Source organism: Phascolarctos cinereus, unplaced genomic scaffold (assembly GCF_003287225.1).
Source record: "Phascolarctos cinereus isolate Bilbo 61053 unplaced genomic scaffold, phaCin_HiC Scaffold_726;HRSCAF=1367, whole genome shotgun sequence".
In the NCBI taxonomy this organism is placed as follows: Eukaryota; Metazoa; Chordata; class Mammalia; order Diprotodontia; family Phascolarctidae; genus Phascolarctos; species Phascolarctos cinereus.
This window is the reverse complement of record NW_027556098.1, coordinates 119,013,264-119,032,732: the sequence shown is the minus strand read 5'-3', so window position 1 is coordinate 119,032,732 and position 19,469 is coordinate 119,013,264. Positions and strand designations below refer to the sequence as shown.

The 19,469-nt window shown below is 40.7% G+C and overlaps 1 protein-coding gene across 1 annotated transcript in view; it reads left to right on the top strand.

Moving 5' to 3' along the window:
* The window catches only part of LMLN (leishmanolysin like peptidase), a 66,766-nt gene extending 47,578 nt beyond the window's left edge, over positions 1 to 19,188 (top strand). The window contains exons 15-17 of the mRNA XM_020986016.2: positions 5,348 to 5,478; positions 7,285 to 7,495; positions 14,919 to 19,188. Coding sequence (XP_020841675.2) covers positions 5,348 to 5,478; positions 7,285 to 7,495; positions 14,919 to 15,019 — 443 coding nt within the window. The 3' untranslated portion in view covers positions 15,020 to 19,188. The remainder of the gene's footprint in view (positions 1 to 5,347; positions 5,479 to 7,284; positions 7,496 to 14,918) is intronic.
* The last annotated feature ends 281 nt before the right edge of the window (positions 19,189 to 19,469 follow it).

The following is a 19,469-nucleotide window of genomic DNA, read 5'->3' as shown; positions in this document are numbered from 1 at the left end:
GCCTGTTCATCATTTCTTATAGCACAATAGTATTCCATTACATTCATATACCACAACTTGCTCAGCCATTCCCCAGTTGATGGGCATCCTCTCAATTTCCAATTCTTTGCCACCACAAAAAGAGCTGCTATGTATATTTTTGTACATATGGGTCCTTTTCCCATTTATTTGATCTCTTTGGGATATAGCTCTAGAAGTGCTATTGCTGGATCAAAGGGTATGCACATTTTTATAGCCCTTTGGGCATAGTTCCAAATTGTTCTCCAAAATGTCCAATTCTAGTTTTTAACAGATTGTTTTCTTCTGTTAGTTTTTGTACTTCCTTCTTCAGTTGGCCAATTGTATTTTTAAGGGATTTGTTTTCTTCAGTGTACTTGTTTTCCAATTGGTCAGTTGTATTTTTTAAGGACTCTTCTACCTCTCTCATTAGACTTTTAAAATCCTTCTTGAGCTCTTCTAAGAAGGCTTTTTGGGCTTCAGACCAGTTCATATTCCCTTCTGATGGTGCAGATGTGGGTTTGTTGACAATGTTGCCCTCTTCAGAATTTCTGTCTTGATCTTCACTCTTCTCTTAATATGGATCTATGGTACATTTCTTTTTGCTCATGGTGTTTCCTTATTCCCTGGCCTTTAAAGAGATTGAGCTCTTCTGTTGGGGAGCAGAGGGCACTGACCCAAGCTTCTTATGTTGGGAGCCTAGGTCTTAGTCACTGGCTTTGTGTGCTGGGGCCTCTTATGTTGGCAATTGGAGGCTGTAGGGTTTTGACAGCTTACCTGGTAATGGGCTAGAATCAGCAAGGCTAGAATTTTCAGGCAATTCTAGGTTGCCTGCTTTTCCTTTCCTTTAGCTTTCTTCAGCTCCTTTTAGATGGGTGCTGTAGGGTATTTATCTGCCGGGGGCCCCTTGCAATGCTGCCTCCCTCATTTCTGTTTTTATTTCTTTTTTTAAAGTGAGGCAATAGGGGTTAAGTGACTTGCCCAAGGTCACACAGCTAGTAAGTGTCAAGTGTTTGGTCTGAGGCCGGATTTGAACTCAGGTCCTCCTGACTTCAGGGCTGGTGCTCTATCAACTGCACCACCTAGCTGCCCCTCCCTCCCTCATTTTTGCTAATGCACTGGGAGATTCCTTTGCAGTAGAGTGCCCAGGCACCTGGTGGTTTTCTGAGCTGGTTTCCACCGGGTTCCCCCGCCCTCACTGTGGCACTTGGAGGTCCAGTTTTTGGTGTTTGCCTGCTCTACCACCTGGGCTTCAGGATCTCCTCCTGGTTAACAGTTGGAGGTTGTAGGGTTCTGACAGCTTACCTGGTTTTGGGTTGGAATCAGCAAGGCTGGGACTTTAGGATGATTCTAGGTTGCTTTCTTTCTTCAGCTCCTTTCGGATACATGTTTATCTGCCTGGGGCCCTTTGTAGTTCTGCTTCCCTTATTTTTGCTGAGGCACTGGAAGACCCGTTTGCTGGGTTGCTGCACTGCTGTTCCAGGTTTTGTTTTGTTTTTTCTGGGGTGATATTTTCTGGGTTTTCAGAGTTTGATAGGGGAGGGTGACAGCAGCTACCTTTTTACTCTGCCATCTTGACTCCCGGAAGCAGAAGTCTCAAGAGAATTTTAAAAAACAAGATGTGAAGCTTTTCCCATTAAGGGTTGAGTTTCTGAGGGTAAGGAAGCTGCCAGTAGGGAAGAAGCTATATTGTATTTGTCAGGAGAGAAAGACGGTGGAGAAGTAGTTGACAGCTCTTGTCTGAGAGGTACTTAGGCACCTGCGAGCTGGCCTGACATGAATGATTGAGGAGGGGTGGTATCTTCCTGCATCTGGGATGTGATGTTTTCCTAAGGCCTGTCACCCTGGATAAACACCAGCTACTTTTGGGGATTCACGGAAGGATCATCGATGTCACTGCTTTAGAAAGCATTTAAGGGATATAAAACCTTGACCAAGAAATTGGAGAGTTATTGGATCATGTGGTGTTTTTATCACTGCCATTGACTGAAGAGAGGTGCTTCAGTAGAGAGAAGCATATTTGGGAAATGAATTGCTCTTGAGCACAATTAGAGTATAGCTAAAATAGCTATGAATTTGGGAATTTGACCAGGAAGGCTTTAAACTGAACACGAGAGAGAGGAAAACAACAACAACAACAACATGAGGGTGTGGGTGTGGGTGTAAAAACAGATGCCATGGGGACCAGCAGGAAAGACATAGGAAAGAGGATACCACTTGAAAAGATTAATAGTTAACAGAAGACAGTATATAAGAAAAGGGCAACCACACAAAAGCACATTCTCAGGTAATCTCTACACAAATGCTAAAACTGTAAGTAATAAAGTGAATTAGAAGTCATAATATATTGAGGTAAATTTAACTTTCCAGATATCACTGAGAGTGGATGGGTTTATGATTACAGAAGATGGAAGCATTAGATCAGGATTCTTAACAAGGCATCTGTGAATAAATTTCTGGGGGATCCTTTATCTTGGATGGGAAAAAGAATGACACCTTTATTTTTACTAGCCTCTAACTGAAATGTACCATTTCTTTCAGTTATTTAGAAATAGAATTCAGAGAGGGGGTCCATAGGCTTCACCCAGCTGCCCAAAGAGTCCATAACACTAAACAGGGTAAGAATCCCTTCACTAGAAGAATTGAACAGCTAGATAATACGAAAGATTCAAAACTGGTTGATCAGACCCAAAGAGTAGTAATGAATGTGTCGATGTCAGCCTAGAGGAATGTATCTGTTGGAATGTCACAAGTGTCCTCCCTGTGCTGCTCAAAGTTTTTTATCAGTGGAGCATTCTTCTCAAATGTAACTCACAATTGGGAAGGGCAGTTAATCCACTGGGTGAATGCCAGGTTCTCCCATGTTCATTACATTCGAGTGATCACTCTTTGTTTCATGCTCCCAAAGTTTAAGAATTTTGTTCTCTTTTATTTAGTCAGTCAGCAAGCACTTATTAAGTGGCTACTATGTGCCAAGCACTGTGTAGTGCTAGGGATACAGAACAAAAATGAGATAGCCCCTGCCCTCAAAAAGCACAGATTCTGGCAGGAGACACGAAAATAGCTACATATACGTACACAAAGAAGTGTATGTTAATAGTCAGTATTAATATTAATCAATATTAATAATCAGTAATTTAAATTTTTTTCCCAGAAAATGTACTTTGTAAAAAAGAATTTGTTAAGAAATTTCTGTTATATCAAAAATGTATCCAAAAAAATTTTTAAACAAAATAGAATAATCTTGGCGGGCTGGAACTGTGACCTGAATTGAATAAGATTAAATTGAATAAGGATAAATGTAAAGTTCTGTGCTTGTATTAAAATAGACAAATTGTGCAGAACAAATGGAATAGGTGTGGCTGGACAACAGGTAATGAAAGCCAAAGGCTCAGAGGACGCTGACTGGATCTGAAGCTAAGTTAATAGAGGCTTAGTGACCAGAACTACGAAGGGGATAATCCCCTTGTCCTTTGCCTCCTCACACCTCATCTGGCCATCCTGTGTATTATTATGCATGCCACAAACCCTTTTTACAAAGTACATTCTCTTGGGATAAAGTTAAATTATTGATGATTAATATTTTCTGTGTACTTATATTTGTACACATCTTCTTGTCTCCTTTTTGGTGGTTTGCACTTTTTGTTTTGTATCCTCATCACTAAGCTCAGAGCTTGCCACTTAATCAGTAGTGAATGTTTGTTGATTGATTGAATAATTGGAGTAAGGATGGTGGGAGGGGGAGGACCAAGATGGTGTGAGTCTTGGAACAAAGCCAGGATTGAGTTGGTTTTGAAAGAGCCTGGAGAACAGAAGACTTAGGGGTTACCATGATAACCATCTTCAAGGATATGAAGATTTGCTTTGTGAAAGCTGATTTTTACTTGTTCTGCCAGGTCCCTAGTAATGGAAAACTTCCCAACACTTAGAGCTGTGCAGAAGTGGAGGAACTGCCTCTTTAAGAAAAGGGTTCCTGTCCCTGGAAGGCTTAAAGCAGAAGCTGTGTGACCTTTGGTGGGGGAGGTTATAGGGTAGGCCTCTATTCAGGTCAAGATGGGACTAGGTGACATTGGATGTCCTTTCCAGTTCTGAAGTTCTGTGGGATAGAGACTTCTTCTGTAAATCCAAAATAGACTCGTGTGGGACGTAAACTCTCTCTATTAAAAGGAAATCATCAGCTTTATAAAGTGTTCGGTTATGGTCTGAAATTGTTTTGTGAATTGGGCACGGCAGAGGCAGAGATGAGAATTGCTGCTTACCTCTTTCCATTGGAAACAGAAGTTACAGACTTAGACTCTGGGATTAGTAGTAATTATTTAACCTTTTTTTTAGAAATACATTTTTAATTACATCTTTTGTTTTAACAGCACCTACATTTGCTAATGTAGTCATCTCTCGCTACCTCCCAAAGATCCATCCTTTATAACAAAGAATAAAAAATAGAGGAAAAAGCAGGTCAACAAAACCAACCAACACATTGAAGAAATCTGACATTGTCTATAGTGTTCCCCACCCATATTCCCCCACCTCTGCAAAAAGTTGGGAAGTTGATTAGAGAGATTTTAAGCCTCCCTCTGCTCTTCTCTGTAAGCTGATGCTTGAATGAATTAAAATAACTGAGTATCTCAGGAAGTAAGATTCAATTTAAATTGCTGATCCCTAAATATAGTGTGTCGGGTGTCTCTAGTCCCCAGAATGCTCCCACCAGATAACTTGGAAGCCCCCCTCCTATCCAAACAACATGAGCACCTTAGATGTTGTCATACCCAGGTCTCCCATCAAGGTGCTTCCTTCGTTGGCTCCCAGTTGCAGGGTTCAAAATTCTGGTGACTAATATCTTCCTCTGCATAGGAATTTTATATACTGGAGAGTCAGTCATTCATCTAGTCTCGAGGCAAAATAAATCTACTTCCTTTACTTTTCTCAACCTTTTATTTTCTAGTGTCTTACCACATTTTGGGGACCAGAAAGTGAACTCAGAACTTAAAAGGAAGTTTACCAGTGTTAGCTAACATAGAAGGTGACCTTAGTGGTCCTTATGTAACCAAATAATGATAACTTTAAAAAGAGTATCGTTCCAAGACTATCCAGGCAAAGAACAATGAGGAAGCGTAATTTCTGTGTTCTGATGTAGGTGACTGTTCACTGTTAATAGCTATTCTGAACTCCCAATTTGAATTTGCTGCACGGCGTTTTTATGCTTAGTGCATTCCTTTCAAGATTCCCTTAAGAATTGGTTTTGATTTGAAAGGACTTTAGTTAAAAGGAATGGTGGAGATACTTCAGTTTCTAACAAATTGAACCAAAGTTCATTTTTTTTTATTAAAACATACATTTTGACTTACTTCAGAACCTTTCAAAAACTTTGGTGCTGAAAAATATGGACCTCATTCAGTATGTCTAATCCAGAAATCTGCATTTGTCATGGAAAAGTGTGAAAAGAAGCTCAGTTATCCTGATTGGGGGAGTGGATGTTATCAGGTAAACTGCATGATCATTGTCAGTGTCATTTTTGAATAAATCATAAGTCCTTTCATTCTCTTTTTTGTATGTAGGGGCTTGTTTGGCTACCCGTTTTTTTTGGTTGGTTTGTTTGTTTTACTATAAGACTCATCTCTGTTTCCATGAGAGAGTGTTTTTCTTTCCCTTGGGTATGACTTACATTCAGTGTTTTTTAAAGTTTTAAAAAAAAAGCTTGTATGGCAGCATGGCCCTGGTGGATAAAGGGACAGACTTGGAGTCAGGGAGTTCTACACTCAAGCCTTGCTTCTGTTCCATAGGGGCCATATGACCATGGATAAGTCACTTAACCTTTTAGTGCCTCAGGTACCATTCTAAGACTAGTTACTGATGACAGGTTGACCTTTATCAGTGCATTTTCCATACTGAGAGTTCCTCCATACTGATGGGGAAAAAGCTCAGTGTTATAGTAAATCAGTACCCATTATTGGTAAATAAAATTCTTTCCTCTTTAAAATTGGAAATGCAAAATCTGAACCATTTCATTCCTTCTTTCCATATGTAAATATAGAAGACTGAGTCACCATATCAAGAATTAATTGAAATAATGATCTTCCATCAGCCATCCACTGATTTAAAAACACCTGTAAAAAAACTGCAAGGTTGGTGGGATAGGACTGAATGGTGGACTTCTCTGAACCTTATTTATAACAAATCACATTGGTATAGGAGCTTATGGTTTACAAAGCTTTTTCTTCACAAAACCCTCTGAAGCAGCGTAATGCAGGCAGTATCTGGTTTAGCTACATTAGTTATTTGCTGTGATCACAAGACTAGTAATTGCTAGAGCTGAGATAAGAGCCTAGGTTCCCTTACTCCCAAGTCCAGAGCCCTTTCCACTACAGTCACAGTGCTAGCTTTAGAGAGCTGGAACCATTCTCCATTTCTACAGAGTAGGATTTTGTAGGGTACCCTGAACATCATTTATGATAGTGTTGATGGAAAATGGATTCTGAGTTCCAAACAAATGAGCTTCTAAATCACAGTTGTTTTATAATTGAGAATTTCCTGTAAGAGCATAAGAAATTTCTGTGGTAGGACAGCTAGGTGGTAGAGTGGATAGAGTTCTGGCCCTGAAGTCAGGAGGCCCTGAGTTCAAATGTGGCCCCAGACTCTTACTAGCTGTGTCTCCCTGGGCAAGTCACTTAATCTTTCTGACTCAGTTTTCCCTAATGGTAAAACAGAGATAATAAAGCACTACCTCCCAGTGTTTTTCAAGGACCAAAAGAGAGAAATATTTGTAGAGCACTTAAGTTAGGTGGCACAGCAAATAGAGCACCAGCCCTGGAGTCAGGAGGACCTGAGTTCAAATCCGACCTCAGACACTTGACACTTACTAGCTGTGTGACTGTGGGCAAAGTCACTTAACCTCAATTGCCTCACGGAAAAAAAAAAAAGAATTTCTGTGACTTAAAAATATGATGGGGCAGTTAGTAAGTGTCCAAGGCGGGATTTAAACTCTGGTCTTTCTGACTCTAAATCTGTTACTCTGTCTGCTAATCTTCCTAGCTACCTACTTTGGAAAACTCTGCCATAGATGAAGGACCTTTCAAATACGTCTGTCAATAAACTCTTTTGTATCATGTTGGTTCATGGAACACGGTGTCTGGCACATAGTAGGTATTTCATAAATGCTCATCGATTTGTCAGAACAAATTGTGTTCTCTAGGAGTGATGTGTTAAAAAATTTCTGTTTATACTCGTAGACTGTCTTAATTTTCCAGAATGTTACTCAACTGTGGTTTTTTTTCTCCCCTTTGTTTTAAGGTTTCTTGTTCTCCCCAAGGCTTGAAAGTTTGGGTCCAGAACACCACATACTTGTGCAGCCGAGCTGGTCAGGTCCTCCCTGTAAGCATTCAGATAAACGGCTGGGTACATGATGGGGACCTTCTCTGCCCACCATGTTGGGACTTCTGTGAACTCTGCCCTCCAGAAACAGATCCTCCAATTTCCAATTTCACGAGGGCTTTGCCACTGGGTAAGTGAGTGTCCATCAAATACTTAAAATTCAATTGTTGAGGACTCTTAAGAATAGATGGAAAATCTGTGTGACCCTGGGCAAGTCACTTAACCCTGATTGCCTCACCAAAAAAAAAAAAAAAGAAAAGAATCAATGGAAAATCTTTTAGCCAGATTTTTGTTCCTTAATTCTGTTGAAAATTTTTCTCATTGTCTTTGGGTCCCAAAAACCAAGTAGGTAGACAAGACTTAACTAAATGAAAGTCTGGAGAAACCTCTTGTCTACTAAGACCTCCTGATCCACAGAGGGAAAAAAATCAACCAGGAAAGAACCGCAAAAAGCACTTTATTTTATTTAAAAGAAAATGTCTCTTCATCTGTCTTTAAAATTAACAAACTGCATGGAACATAAGACTCTACAGTGAAGCATTTTTCCAAAGTACTTCTACTGTAGTACTGTGTTATGGCTGGTTAAGGTGAGGAAAAGTGGAAAGTACATTCTCATAGCACAAGAGACCCAGAAAAAAAAAAGATGCACCCACATAGATTGACATTCTTGGAGCAACTTATGCGTATCATAGGTAGGTTGTAAGACATTATAACTTAAAACTTAAATCCTTATTGTACATCTGAACTACGGGCACAATTGAGGATATAATTTTTTGATATCTGCTTTACGGGTGTGATCAAATTGAGGAGCAGATTCAGATCAGAGTTCAAGGATTTCTCACTCTAACTTAATATTCTGATTTGACTTTTTGTTCTCCCCCTTTGAAGTCTGAAGTTTTTCTTCCCTAGGCTTAGGCTCTCAATAGGAAAGAAGGACAGAGTTTGGGAATTCAGTCTTCTGAATTTGTACCCAGTGTTGGGTTTTGTTATTTTTCTTAACCCAGTGCTTCTTCACTTTGAGCAAGCTAGAGTAATTGGAGAAAAAAAGTTGTTCATACTCACAAACAAAATCCATTTTGCACCCAGTAGCTTGATTAATTCTTCAGGTATTAATTAAGTGCCTACTACTGTCTGAAGGCACCAGGATACTAAGTGGATTGGGAAACAGTTCCTGCTGTCAAGAAGCCTCCCTTCTGCTGAGAATGAGAGTGGTAGAGACACGTTGTGCAAACCTGAGTCAATACCAGATGATTTGAAGAGGAGAAATTACTAATAACTCAGGGGATCAGGAAGCGCTGCACATAGCAAGGTGGCCCCTGTGTTGAGGTGTCTTAAAGGGGGAAGGTGAGGAAGGGTTTGTCCCAGCAGAGGCACGGAGGGCTGAGGGAAGTGCCCACTTCAGAGAAGGACAGGTGGCCTGTTTGGCTAGAACAAGAAGCATGTCAAAGACAGTGATATGAAATTATCTATAAAAGGGGCTAGAAGGGGCAGCTAGGTGACACAATGGATAGAACACTGGCCCTGAAGTCAGGAGGACCTGAGTTCAAATCTGGCCTCAGACCAAACACTTGACACTTACTAGCTATGTGACCCTGGGCAAGTCACTTAACCTCAATTGCCTTTAAAAAATTGGGGGGGTGGGCTAGAGCCAAACTGGGAAAGGCTCAGAAGGCCCTGCTGAGGCAGTAGGGAGCAACAGAGTAGGACTGGTGTGGTCAGACTTGTGCTTGAGGAAAATTGTTTGGCATCTAGAGAGTAAACTTGAAGAGGGAAAAGACTGGAAAGAGGGAGAGTAGGTAGGAGGCTGTTGCAGTGGTAAAGATAAGTGAAGAGGGTCCGAAATAGGCTGGGGGACTATGAGAGTGGGCAGAAAACAGCTACAAAAGGGGTGGTATAGGTAGAGGCTGGTCAGCTGATTTTCTTCCCAAAAAATCTTCCTACGGCACAGGGCTGACCACAGCCTTCACTTTCTCAGAAACGTTCATTGTCTGCCTTTGTCAAACTCTGGAATAAGATGCAAACTCTTCAGCTTGGCATTTAAGGAAGACCAGGTTCTTCTAGGGCCTTTCTATTTGAGAAATGTTTTCAAATAATGAGAATTAGCATTGATTTGTCACCCTGACTCAGTGAATAAATAAAGAAATGAAAAGGCATCTATTAAGTAGTTAGTCAGTAAACATTTATCAAGCACCTACTATATCTCAGGTACCATGCTAAGCCCTAGGGATGCAAAGTAAGGCAAAACACTATCCTTTCCCTCAAGGAACTCACAGTCCAAGGGGAAAGACAGTATAAAAACAACTATGTGCAAATGAGCTATATATGTGATAGATTGGAAATAATCTACAGGGAAGGCACTAAAATTAAGGGAGATTGGGAAAGGTACAATCGGGACTCGAGGGAAGCCAAAATGCAGAAATAAGGAGGGAGAGCAGTCGAGGCGTGGTGGGGGACAGCCTCTGAAAATGCTTGGAGTCAGGAGATGGAGGGTCTTGTTTGAGAAGAAGCAAGAAGTGGGGGCGGAGCCAAGATGGTGGAGTGAAAGCAGTGACTTGCTTGAGCTCTCCCCCAAACCCCTCCAAATACTCATAAAAAATGGCTTTAAACAAATTCTAAAGCAGCAGAACCCACAAAAAGACAGAGTGAAACAAATTTCCAGCCCAAGACAGTCTGGATGATTGACCAGAAAGGTATATCGGGTAGGACTGGTAGAGGAGCGCAGCGCGGCGTGGGCATGCAGGCCACAGCGAACCTGGAGCAGGCCTCAGAGGACTGAATCTCAGGCTGCTGTGGTGGTTTCCAGGCTCCTCAATCCACGAATGCCAAAGAGGACTTAGAAGGTCAGTGGGAAAAGTCTGTTTCTGCAGTGCTGAGAGAGGAAGGTGGGGTCTCAGCTCCATTCCCCAAGAGCGTGGCCCTGGGGGGTCAGCTGCCTCCTGAGCTTCCAGCCCACAGACTGAGGGGGAATCCAGTGGCTGATCAGAGAGGGATTGCAGGGATCTCTTTGCCAGTGCTGAGGCAGGAATCTCTTGCTTTGGCTTGGATCTGGGTCACAGTTCTGGGGCAGTCCTGGGGTGAGGAGGAGTGCTGGCATGGTGGAGCTTATAGTGGCTGTAAAGAGGAAACCCTCCTCACAGTTACAGGACAGAAAGGAGTACTTGTGGTCACAGGCCAGGAAAGGAGTAAATGCCTCGCCCCTCATCATACCACCTTGGAAGAACTGAAAATTTACAGGTCCCTACAAGTATCTCTGAAAACAGCTGTACAAACCCCTGAAGCTTGGGACAGTACATTCTCCACATTGGAAGCAGACTCTTACCTTAACAAAGAGTTTAAAACTCAAGTAATTGGGGATCATGAGCAAGCAGGCAAAAAGAGTCAGACTATATCTTACTTTGGTGAAAAGAAGATCAAAATATACAACCAGAAGAAGACAACAAAGTCAAAGCTCCTACATCCAAAGCCTCCAAGAAAAATATGAATCAGTCCCAGGCCTTGGAAGAGCTCAAAAGGGATTTTGAGAAGCAAGTAAGGGAAGTAGAGGAAAAACTGGGAAGAGAAATGAGAGTGATGCAAGAAAATCATGAAAAACAAGTCAACAGCTTGCTAAAGGAGACCCAAAAAAATACTGAAGAAAATAACACCTTAAAAAATAGCCTAACCCAAATGGCAAAAGAGGTCCAAAAAGCCAATGAGGAGAAAATGCCCTAAAAAGAAAATTGGCCAAATGGAAAAGGAAGTCCAAAAGATTACTGAAGAAAATACTTCCTTAAAAATTAGAATAGAGCAATTGGAAGCTAGTGACTTTATGAGAAATCAAGACTGTAAAACAAATCCAAAAGAATGAAAAATTAGAAAACAATGTGAAATATCTCATTGGAAAAACAACTGACCTGGAAAATAGATCCAGGAGAGAGAATTTAAAAATTATTGGACTATCTGAAAGCCATGATCAAAAAAAAGAGCCTAGACATCATCTTTCAAGAAATTATCAAGGAAAACTGCCCTGATATATTAGAACCAGAGGGCAAAATAGAAATTGAAAGAATCCACAGATCTCCTCCTGAAAGAGATCCCCAAAGGAAAACTCCTAGGAATATTATAGCCAAATTCCAGAGTTCCCAGGTCAAGGAGAAAATATTACAAGCTGCCAGAAGAAACAATTCAAGTACTGTGGAAACACAATCAGGATAACACAAGATTTAGCAGCTTCTACATTAAAGGACTGCAGGGCATGGAATATAATATTCTGGAGAGCAAAGGAGATAGGATTACAACCAAGAATCACCTACCCAGCAAAACTGAGTATAATCCTTCAGGGGAAAAAATATTCAGTGAAATAGAGGACTTTCAAGCATTCTTGATGAAAAGACCAGAGCTGAATAGAAAATTTGACTTTCAAATACAGACTCAAGTGGAACATGAAGAGGTAAACAGGAAAGAAAAATCATAAGAGACTTATTAAGATTGAACTGTTTACATTCCTGCATGGAAAGATGATATTTATAACTCATGAGACCTTTGTCAGTATTAGGGTAGTTGGAGGAAAAAATATGTATGTATGTATATATAGATAGATAGATAGATAGATAGAGGGCACAGGGTGAGTTGAAGATTAAGGGGTCATATCTGGAGAATAAAATTAAGGGATGAGAGAGGATTATACTCAGAGAAGAAGAAAGGGAGAGGTAGAATGGGGTAAATTATCTCAAAAAAACCAGAAAAGTCTCTTACAGTGGAGGGGAAATGGGGGAAGGTGAGAGGGAATGAGTGAATCTTATTCTCATAGGATTTGGCTTAAGGAGGGAATAACATACACATTCAATTGGGTATGGAAATCTGTCTTACCCTACAGGAAAATAGGGGGAGAAGGGGACAAGAGAGCAGGGGGATGATAGAGAGGAGGGCAGATTGGGAAAGGGGTAATCAGAAGCAAATACTTCTGAGGAGGGACAGGGTCAAAAGAAAGAATAGAATAAATGGGAGGGCAGGATAGGATTAAGGGAAATAGAGTTAGTTTTTCACAACATGTCTACTATGGAAGTGTTTTGCATAACTGCACATGTATAACCTATATTGAGTTGCTTGCCTTTTCAATGAGGGTGGGTGGGGAGGGAGGAAGGGAGAAAATTTGAAACCTAAAGTTTTAAAAACCTATGTTTAAAAAAATGTTTTCACATGCTACTGGGAAATAAGAAATACAGGAAATGGGGTACAGAAGTCTATCCTGCCCTACAGGAAAATAGAAGGGGAAGGGGATAAGAGAAGGGGGGAGAGAGATAGAAGAGAGGACAGACTAGGGGAAGGGATATTCAGAATGCATGCCATCTTGGGGTGGGGGGGTGAGATGGGGTGAAAATTTGGAGTTCAAAATCTTGTAGAAGTAAGCATTGAAAACTAAAAATAAATAAATTTATGTTTAAATGTACTTCTGTAAAAAAATAAAATTAAATAAAAAAAAAGAGAGAGGAAGCAAGAAGACCAGTGTCACTGGATTGCTAAGTACGTGGTGGGGTGTGAGCTCTAAGAAGTCTAGAGAGGGAGAGGGCTGGCTCTGAAGGGCTTTGAATGCCAAGCATGGTTTTATATCAGATCCTGGAAGTGATAGGGAGCTGCTGGAGTTTATTGAGTATGGGGTGACATGGTCAGACTTGTGCTGTAGGAAGGTCACTCTGATAGCTGAGTCTGCTCAGCTGGACTGGAGTGGGGAGAGACTTGAGGCAGGCAGACCCACCAGCAGGTTATTGCAGCAGTCCAGACATGAGGTGGTGAGGACCTGTACTGGAGTGGTAGCAATGTCAGAGGAGAGAAGGGGGATGTATGCAAAAGATGTTATGGAGGTGAAATTGACAGGCCTTGCCAGCAGACTAGATATGGGCAATGAAAGAGAGTGAGGAGCTGAGGATGATCCCTAGGTAGTGAGCCTGAGGGACTGGGAGCATGGTGGTGCCCTCAACAGTAAGAGGGAAGATGGGAGGGTTGGAGAATGGTTTGCATTGACTGTGTGCAAAGCCCTGGGCTAAATATGGGGGTTACAGAGAGAAAGACCCTGCTGCTAAGGAGGTCATATCCTAAAAGGGGGTCAGGTTTCAGCTGCCAGTCAGTTGGAAAAGCCAGTGATGCTTTGTGCATAGTTGCAAAGCAGATGGCAGTGTGCCTTTTTCAATGTCATTTCCAGTGATAAAGCTGCCTCCATTTCTGACACAGAACATGCTTCAGGCACTGAAAAGAAGCCCATGTAGCCCTGGATGCAGGCAATGTCTAAACATATTGACGGTGCCCAGAACCTGTTCAGTTTTTTATTCTCTACTTTTGTTCCTATTTCCTCCTAGCCCAGAGTAATTAATATAACCACATTTAGAAAGCTGTATACTCCATACCTACCTTTGTGATGCTCAAGATATTTCATTTTTAAAATTGAGTGCTTTCTTATAAACAGTGAAAATTGATACAACTGATTACACTCAAATTACTTAATTTCAGTGTATAAAATATCAAAGCAAGTCCTCATTAATTTTTATTAAAATTCTATCTCTGTAAATTTCTTTAAGTTCCATGAATATTTATTAATTCTCACTTTTGCTATTATGTGGTCATAGTTAGCCTATGTTCCATTGTTTTGGTTTTGCTTTTTTTCCCTTTGTATTATTTCATAAAGATCTCTCCCATGTTTCTTTGTATTCCTAATAATTGATATTATGATTGGTTTTGCATTAAATATATAAATTAATTTGGGGAGTATTGACATTTTTACTCTATTAGTCAGAGCCATTCTTTAACAAGTTCCTTCCATTATTTAGATCTTCCTTTAATTAGTTATGATTTTATAGTTCTCACACTGAGCCTGTAAATTCTTAAGTAGGTCAATTTGCAAATATGATTCTTTTAAGATTATACTTTCTTGGGGCAGCTAGATGGCACAGTGGATAGAGCACCAGCCCTGAAGTCAGGAGAACCTGAGTTCAGATGTGGCCTCAGACCAAACACTTGACACTTACTAGCTGTGTGACCCTGGGCAAATCACTTAACCCCAATTGCCTAAAAAAGAAAGAAAGAAAAAAAAGATTATACTTTCTTGATCTTTACTGTATTTACTAGTAAATAAAGATGCAAATGATTTTTGTGCCCTAATCTTATATCCAGTGATTTTGCTAAACACGTACATTGACTGTTAATTTTCTGTCTTAGAGAGTTACTTATTCCTTTTGAATTCCTTTTGGGTTTTTAAAGTTTTTTTGTCCTAAGATACCCTCTGGGAGGCTAGCTTATATCAATGAGCACCTTTTTGTGGATTGGTTGACATCTGGTTGTCAGACTGACATTTTATAATGGTATACAGAATAGATAGATACATGTGAGTGACTAGTCTATCCAAAGGATAAAGATAGGAGGTGAAAAATCAATTTCCCTTCACACTTTTCCTGAAGTGTGACTCTGGGGTACTAACTTGATGAGATTTTTTTTTAATGCTGTATTGTTTTTAAGTGGTTGTACAAATATCTGCATGACGTCAATGTGCTCATACAATATGACTCTCTTGTTTTGAATTTTAGATCTCTGCTCCTGCTCCTCCAGCCTGGTTGTCACGCTCTGGCTGCTGCTGGCTAACCTGTTTCCTCTCCTGGCTGGATTCCTTCTGTGTGTTCTGCATTAGCAGTGAAAAGATGGATCCCAGAGAACCTCTTCCATGTTGTTGTTCCTCTTCGCCAGAGCACACAACTTAGACAGGGGCCAGCCTGTGAAAGGGGCCGAAGACGCAGTTGTGAACCACTGACCACAGCCAGACCTTGAAGCCATCTCCGCACACCCAGAGCTTTGATTAGCCAAGCTTTGAGAAGAAGAGGGATGTTATCAGTTTCCAAGTTCATTAGTGTTTTAGGACCAGTGATCATCCTTGAATTCTTGAATTCCTTTGAAACGTCCTTGGGGTGACCAATGAATCATCAGACTCATTATATACCTCAGTGTTTGCTGTCAGAAATCGTGGATAAGATCAGCTGCCAGCACCACGGTTGATTGGCCACCCACCAGCAGGTCGTTGCAGAGTCCTAAATTCTATTGAATCCTGTGGAGTTTTTCAAAATTGTGAACTCTCATTTGACTTATGGGTCTTTTGAGTTTCATGCTGTTCATGGGACCCTCCTGTACATCATTGTACTGGAAGTTAGTTCAGTGGCATTGCTTTATTTAAGCAATTTCGTTCTGTAACTTAATCATGCCTACCTTTCTCAAACAGTAGCTGAACTGCACTGTGTTTATCTAGTACTCCTGATTATAGGTTCTGTTTGGGGATTTTTTGACAGACTTTTGCCAGCAGTATTTTTTCTTATTAACCTTTGGAATCTAATATTCAGTCACAGTCCATTTGTGTTCTCAATTAGGTCATAGTTTAATGACTTCTGGAAGAAAAAAAAACTTGTGAAAGAGTAAGCACTGCTAAGACACTACGACAGCTACTCATTATGATGAGCACTGAGAACGTGACCATAGAAGGGAAGAGAAGGCCCAGAGGTTTTTCAGGCAGGAATGTTGATATCTCTAGTCCTAACAATAACAAAAGGTTCTCATTGTGGCCCAGGCCAGCCAGGGTTAAAGAGAAAGCCCTGGTCTGGACAGGCACATGCTGCTTTTCACAGGGGTAGGGAAAGGAGTTACTGCCTGAGAATTACATGGGTGGCGCCAAGTGACCTTGGGAAGACGAAGGAAGCCGTGCACAGTGTTTTGGGTTGTCTGATGTATATGGTGGGACATAGGTATTAGGCATCCCTCCCCAGCATCACAGCTCCAGAGCTTTTCACCTGAGGACAAAGATATGGGGAGGCTCCTTTAGCCTTTCTTCAAGAACTCACACCTGAGCTTCAGAATCTCCTGTCCCATCAGGAGGGGACAGTTACTGCTTTGTAGCCCCAAGTCTGGGTCCTGGCACAATCCAGTTCACTTCAGGGCCTGTTGATTATGTGCAAGGCGGTCTTGGTAGACATTGGAAATAGAGAGGCAAACACAAAACCACCCTTGTTCTCTCCAGAGAGCACATGCATCCTACCTGCTGGTTGGGAAGAGAGAGAATATGACCAAGTATTAATACTATAATACAAAGCAGGGGTGTATGAGAACAAAGAAGAAATCCAGACATGCTAATATACAGTAGCTTTGACAGTCTACATCAATAAGTCTTAGCTGGGCAGTGCATGTCTTTAATTTGTATATTAAAACCCAGAAATAAGTGACACTCAGCCTGAAGGAAGAGTATTTTTTTTTTTAGGCAATTGGAGTTAAGTGACTTGCCCAAGATCACACAGCTAGTAAGCGTCACATATTTGGTCTGAGGTAGATTTGAACTCAGGTCTTCCTGACTTCAGGGCCAGTGCTCTATCCACTGCGCCACCTAGCTGCCCCAAGAGTATTTTTTTTAATCATCTCTATTGAAGGAAAGCCAATTTGTGTACCATGTTGGGGGGGGGGGCGGAAGGGGGCATCATAGACCTCTGGACTCCAGACCCTTTGCTATAAAGTTTCCCTTCCCAGAATGGCTGGGGTGTTGGCCCCTCAGTCCTTGCTGCTATCAGGAAGATCCCAGTCTCTGGTGCTGAATTTCCCAGCAGCCTTGACCCAGGTGTGGAATGAAAATTAACCCCTTCTTGTCAGAAACACACTACAGTCTGTTCTTGTTGGGAGTCTCTGATACAGATGACACTGAGCTAAGCAGAGTAGTACAAGGGTAGTGTTTAGGAAGCAGCACACAAGCTTAGTTTTTAAGTCTACCCGATATGCACATGCACTTCAGGGAGGTCAGGACATAAGGGAAGCTTACTGTATTTTTAAAAAGAAATTAATGACTAAGAATTAACCTGAAGTCAATTATCTGTAGTGATTCAGGAATCACTTAAACTGGACAACACAATTTCGCCAAAATTTTATAGTTAAAAATATATTAGATTCACAAGGGTAGATGTTATCTTCTGACTGTTGTACAGTAATAGACTTTGGGAGCATTGTTTCAGAGCATGGTGCTTTTATACTTGAAAGATATCTTGATTTATTTTTCTTAATATAATTATATTTGCACTAACTACTTTCTTGATGATATAGCTGACTTTTTACTTCTGTGTATATTTATTACATTTGCAATCTGGTAACCCAGTGTTGTGTCTGCACAAATATGAACCTTGATAAGCTTGGGGTTGAATGTCTTGATTTCCATAAGTAATGAGCTGTATTGGTGTCTTCCTCTCTGTCAGATGGTGGCTTGAAAAATGGTTATCACTTACTTTACATTGTATTCCACTAGTGGTGGAAGATGTGTCAACTGTGTTTAGAGGACTAAACCAGCCCTCTAGAGTTTTACCAGGGAGGTTTGAAGAAGCATTTCTTGGTCTGCTGGAGTGTAGCAGTAGAATAAAGAATGGTTTTAATAAGCTGATATTTCAGTTCAGGTTTTGTGAGAATGTTTTCCTTCGGGGGCTAGAAATTCTGAAAACTAGAAAATTGTAAATGGTCCAGCTCCTATGGAAAACCCATGCCCCATGGCAGGTTATTTCATATTAGAAAAGACAAAACCAAGTTATTATGGAAATAGCAGGTTGGATGATAAGGCTGCTGCCATAATGAAAAGGAGATGGGACAAGGGAGAAAAGCAGAGAGCAGCAAACAATGAATTGAACTGCTTTCTGACTCAGGAAGGGAAATGTCCTTGTAAAACTGACTACCTCCAGTTTTCCATGCAGTCGTAGATTCATTTTACTCATGTTAACTTCTAAATCATTTAAAGTATAAGGTAAAAAAATGTCTCAGGTTTTTAAGAACAGAATTCATAGGAAATAAAAGCCATTTCAGCAAACAGACTTGAGTTGACTGTTTTGGAGAAACAAACAGGTATAGAAAGAACCTGATGTTGAAAGGGACTTTAAGGTTCATCTAGTCCAACCACCTTCCCAGTGCAGGAACCCCACTATAACATCCCTTTCAGGTGGTCACCCCACTGCAGCTTGAATATTTCCAGTGACAGGGAATTCACTACCTCAGAATACAACCCGTTCCATTTTTTTGGATAGATTTTAGATAGAAAATTTTGACATGATTCCCTCTGCTGCCCACATAGAATTGTCCCTTTGTCCTCCCTTCCCCCCACTTTTTTTTTTTTAGTTACCACTATGAACCTTCATTCTCAACTGGGCTTCTTTGTTTAAAGTTATAACAAAGGAATTTCTTCTTCTGGTTCACCAGGATACTTCACAATTGGAGTCTTCAATATTAGCCTTGTAATCATTAAGGGGGAAAATATTTAGCTGGCCACATGACCTTGAACAAATCATTTATTCTTTTTATAACACAGTTTCCTCATGTACCTTACAACTTTGAAGCATCCACAGAACAGGAATGGTTCTGCATCCCATTCTGAAATTACTTGCATGCTGTGTTTGATAAAGCATGCTGTTGGTTTTATAGTGCTATCCTTTCAATCATGCTGTTCTTAGAAATGGAATGGGAAGAAGGAAGATTATTAGCAGCTGAGCAGGAATAGTATGCTTCTTGCACTGGTCCTGCAGGCCCCATTGCTTGAAATGCACTAGCCTTTAATGCCAAGACTTTTCTGACAATGCAGAAAAATGTCAGCATTTTAATGGAGATCGTTCTACAGACCAAGGATTATTTTGAAGAGAGAACAAACTTACTTTCAACAAGATTGTTTACTTGTTTGAATTTTTTAAACAAGATAGAAGATTCAAAGGCTCACTTTTTATTTAAGGGGAACTGTAAATTTAAGATATTCTTGGGTAAAATGTATCTGTAACATTGACATAATAAAAACAAATTAGAAAGTAACTTGCATCTTGTATTTCCTAAGCATCATCATTTGTTTTAAAAACTGAATAAGGAATACAAATGCAAGCAATGCATTTGGAGGAAGAACAGGTAGTTCACTTACTATTCTGGACCGCAATTCACCATTTTTATGTTAAGTCTAAATGAGGGCCCAGTTCTCCAGCCCAGAGCACAAAGAATTTTGTATAGAACTGTATAGATTTTCAGCAGGTAAGTCACCCTCAGATGAGCAGGAGAGGGAGTAAGCTGAAGGCGACAAGAGTTGGAGTAACACTGGCTAA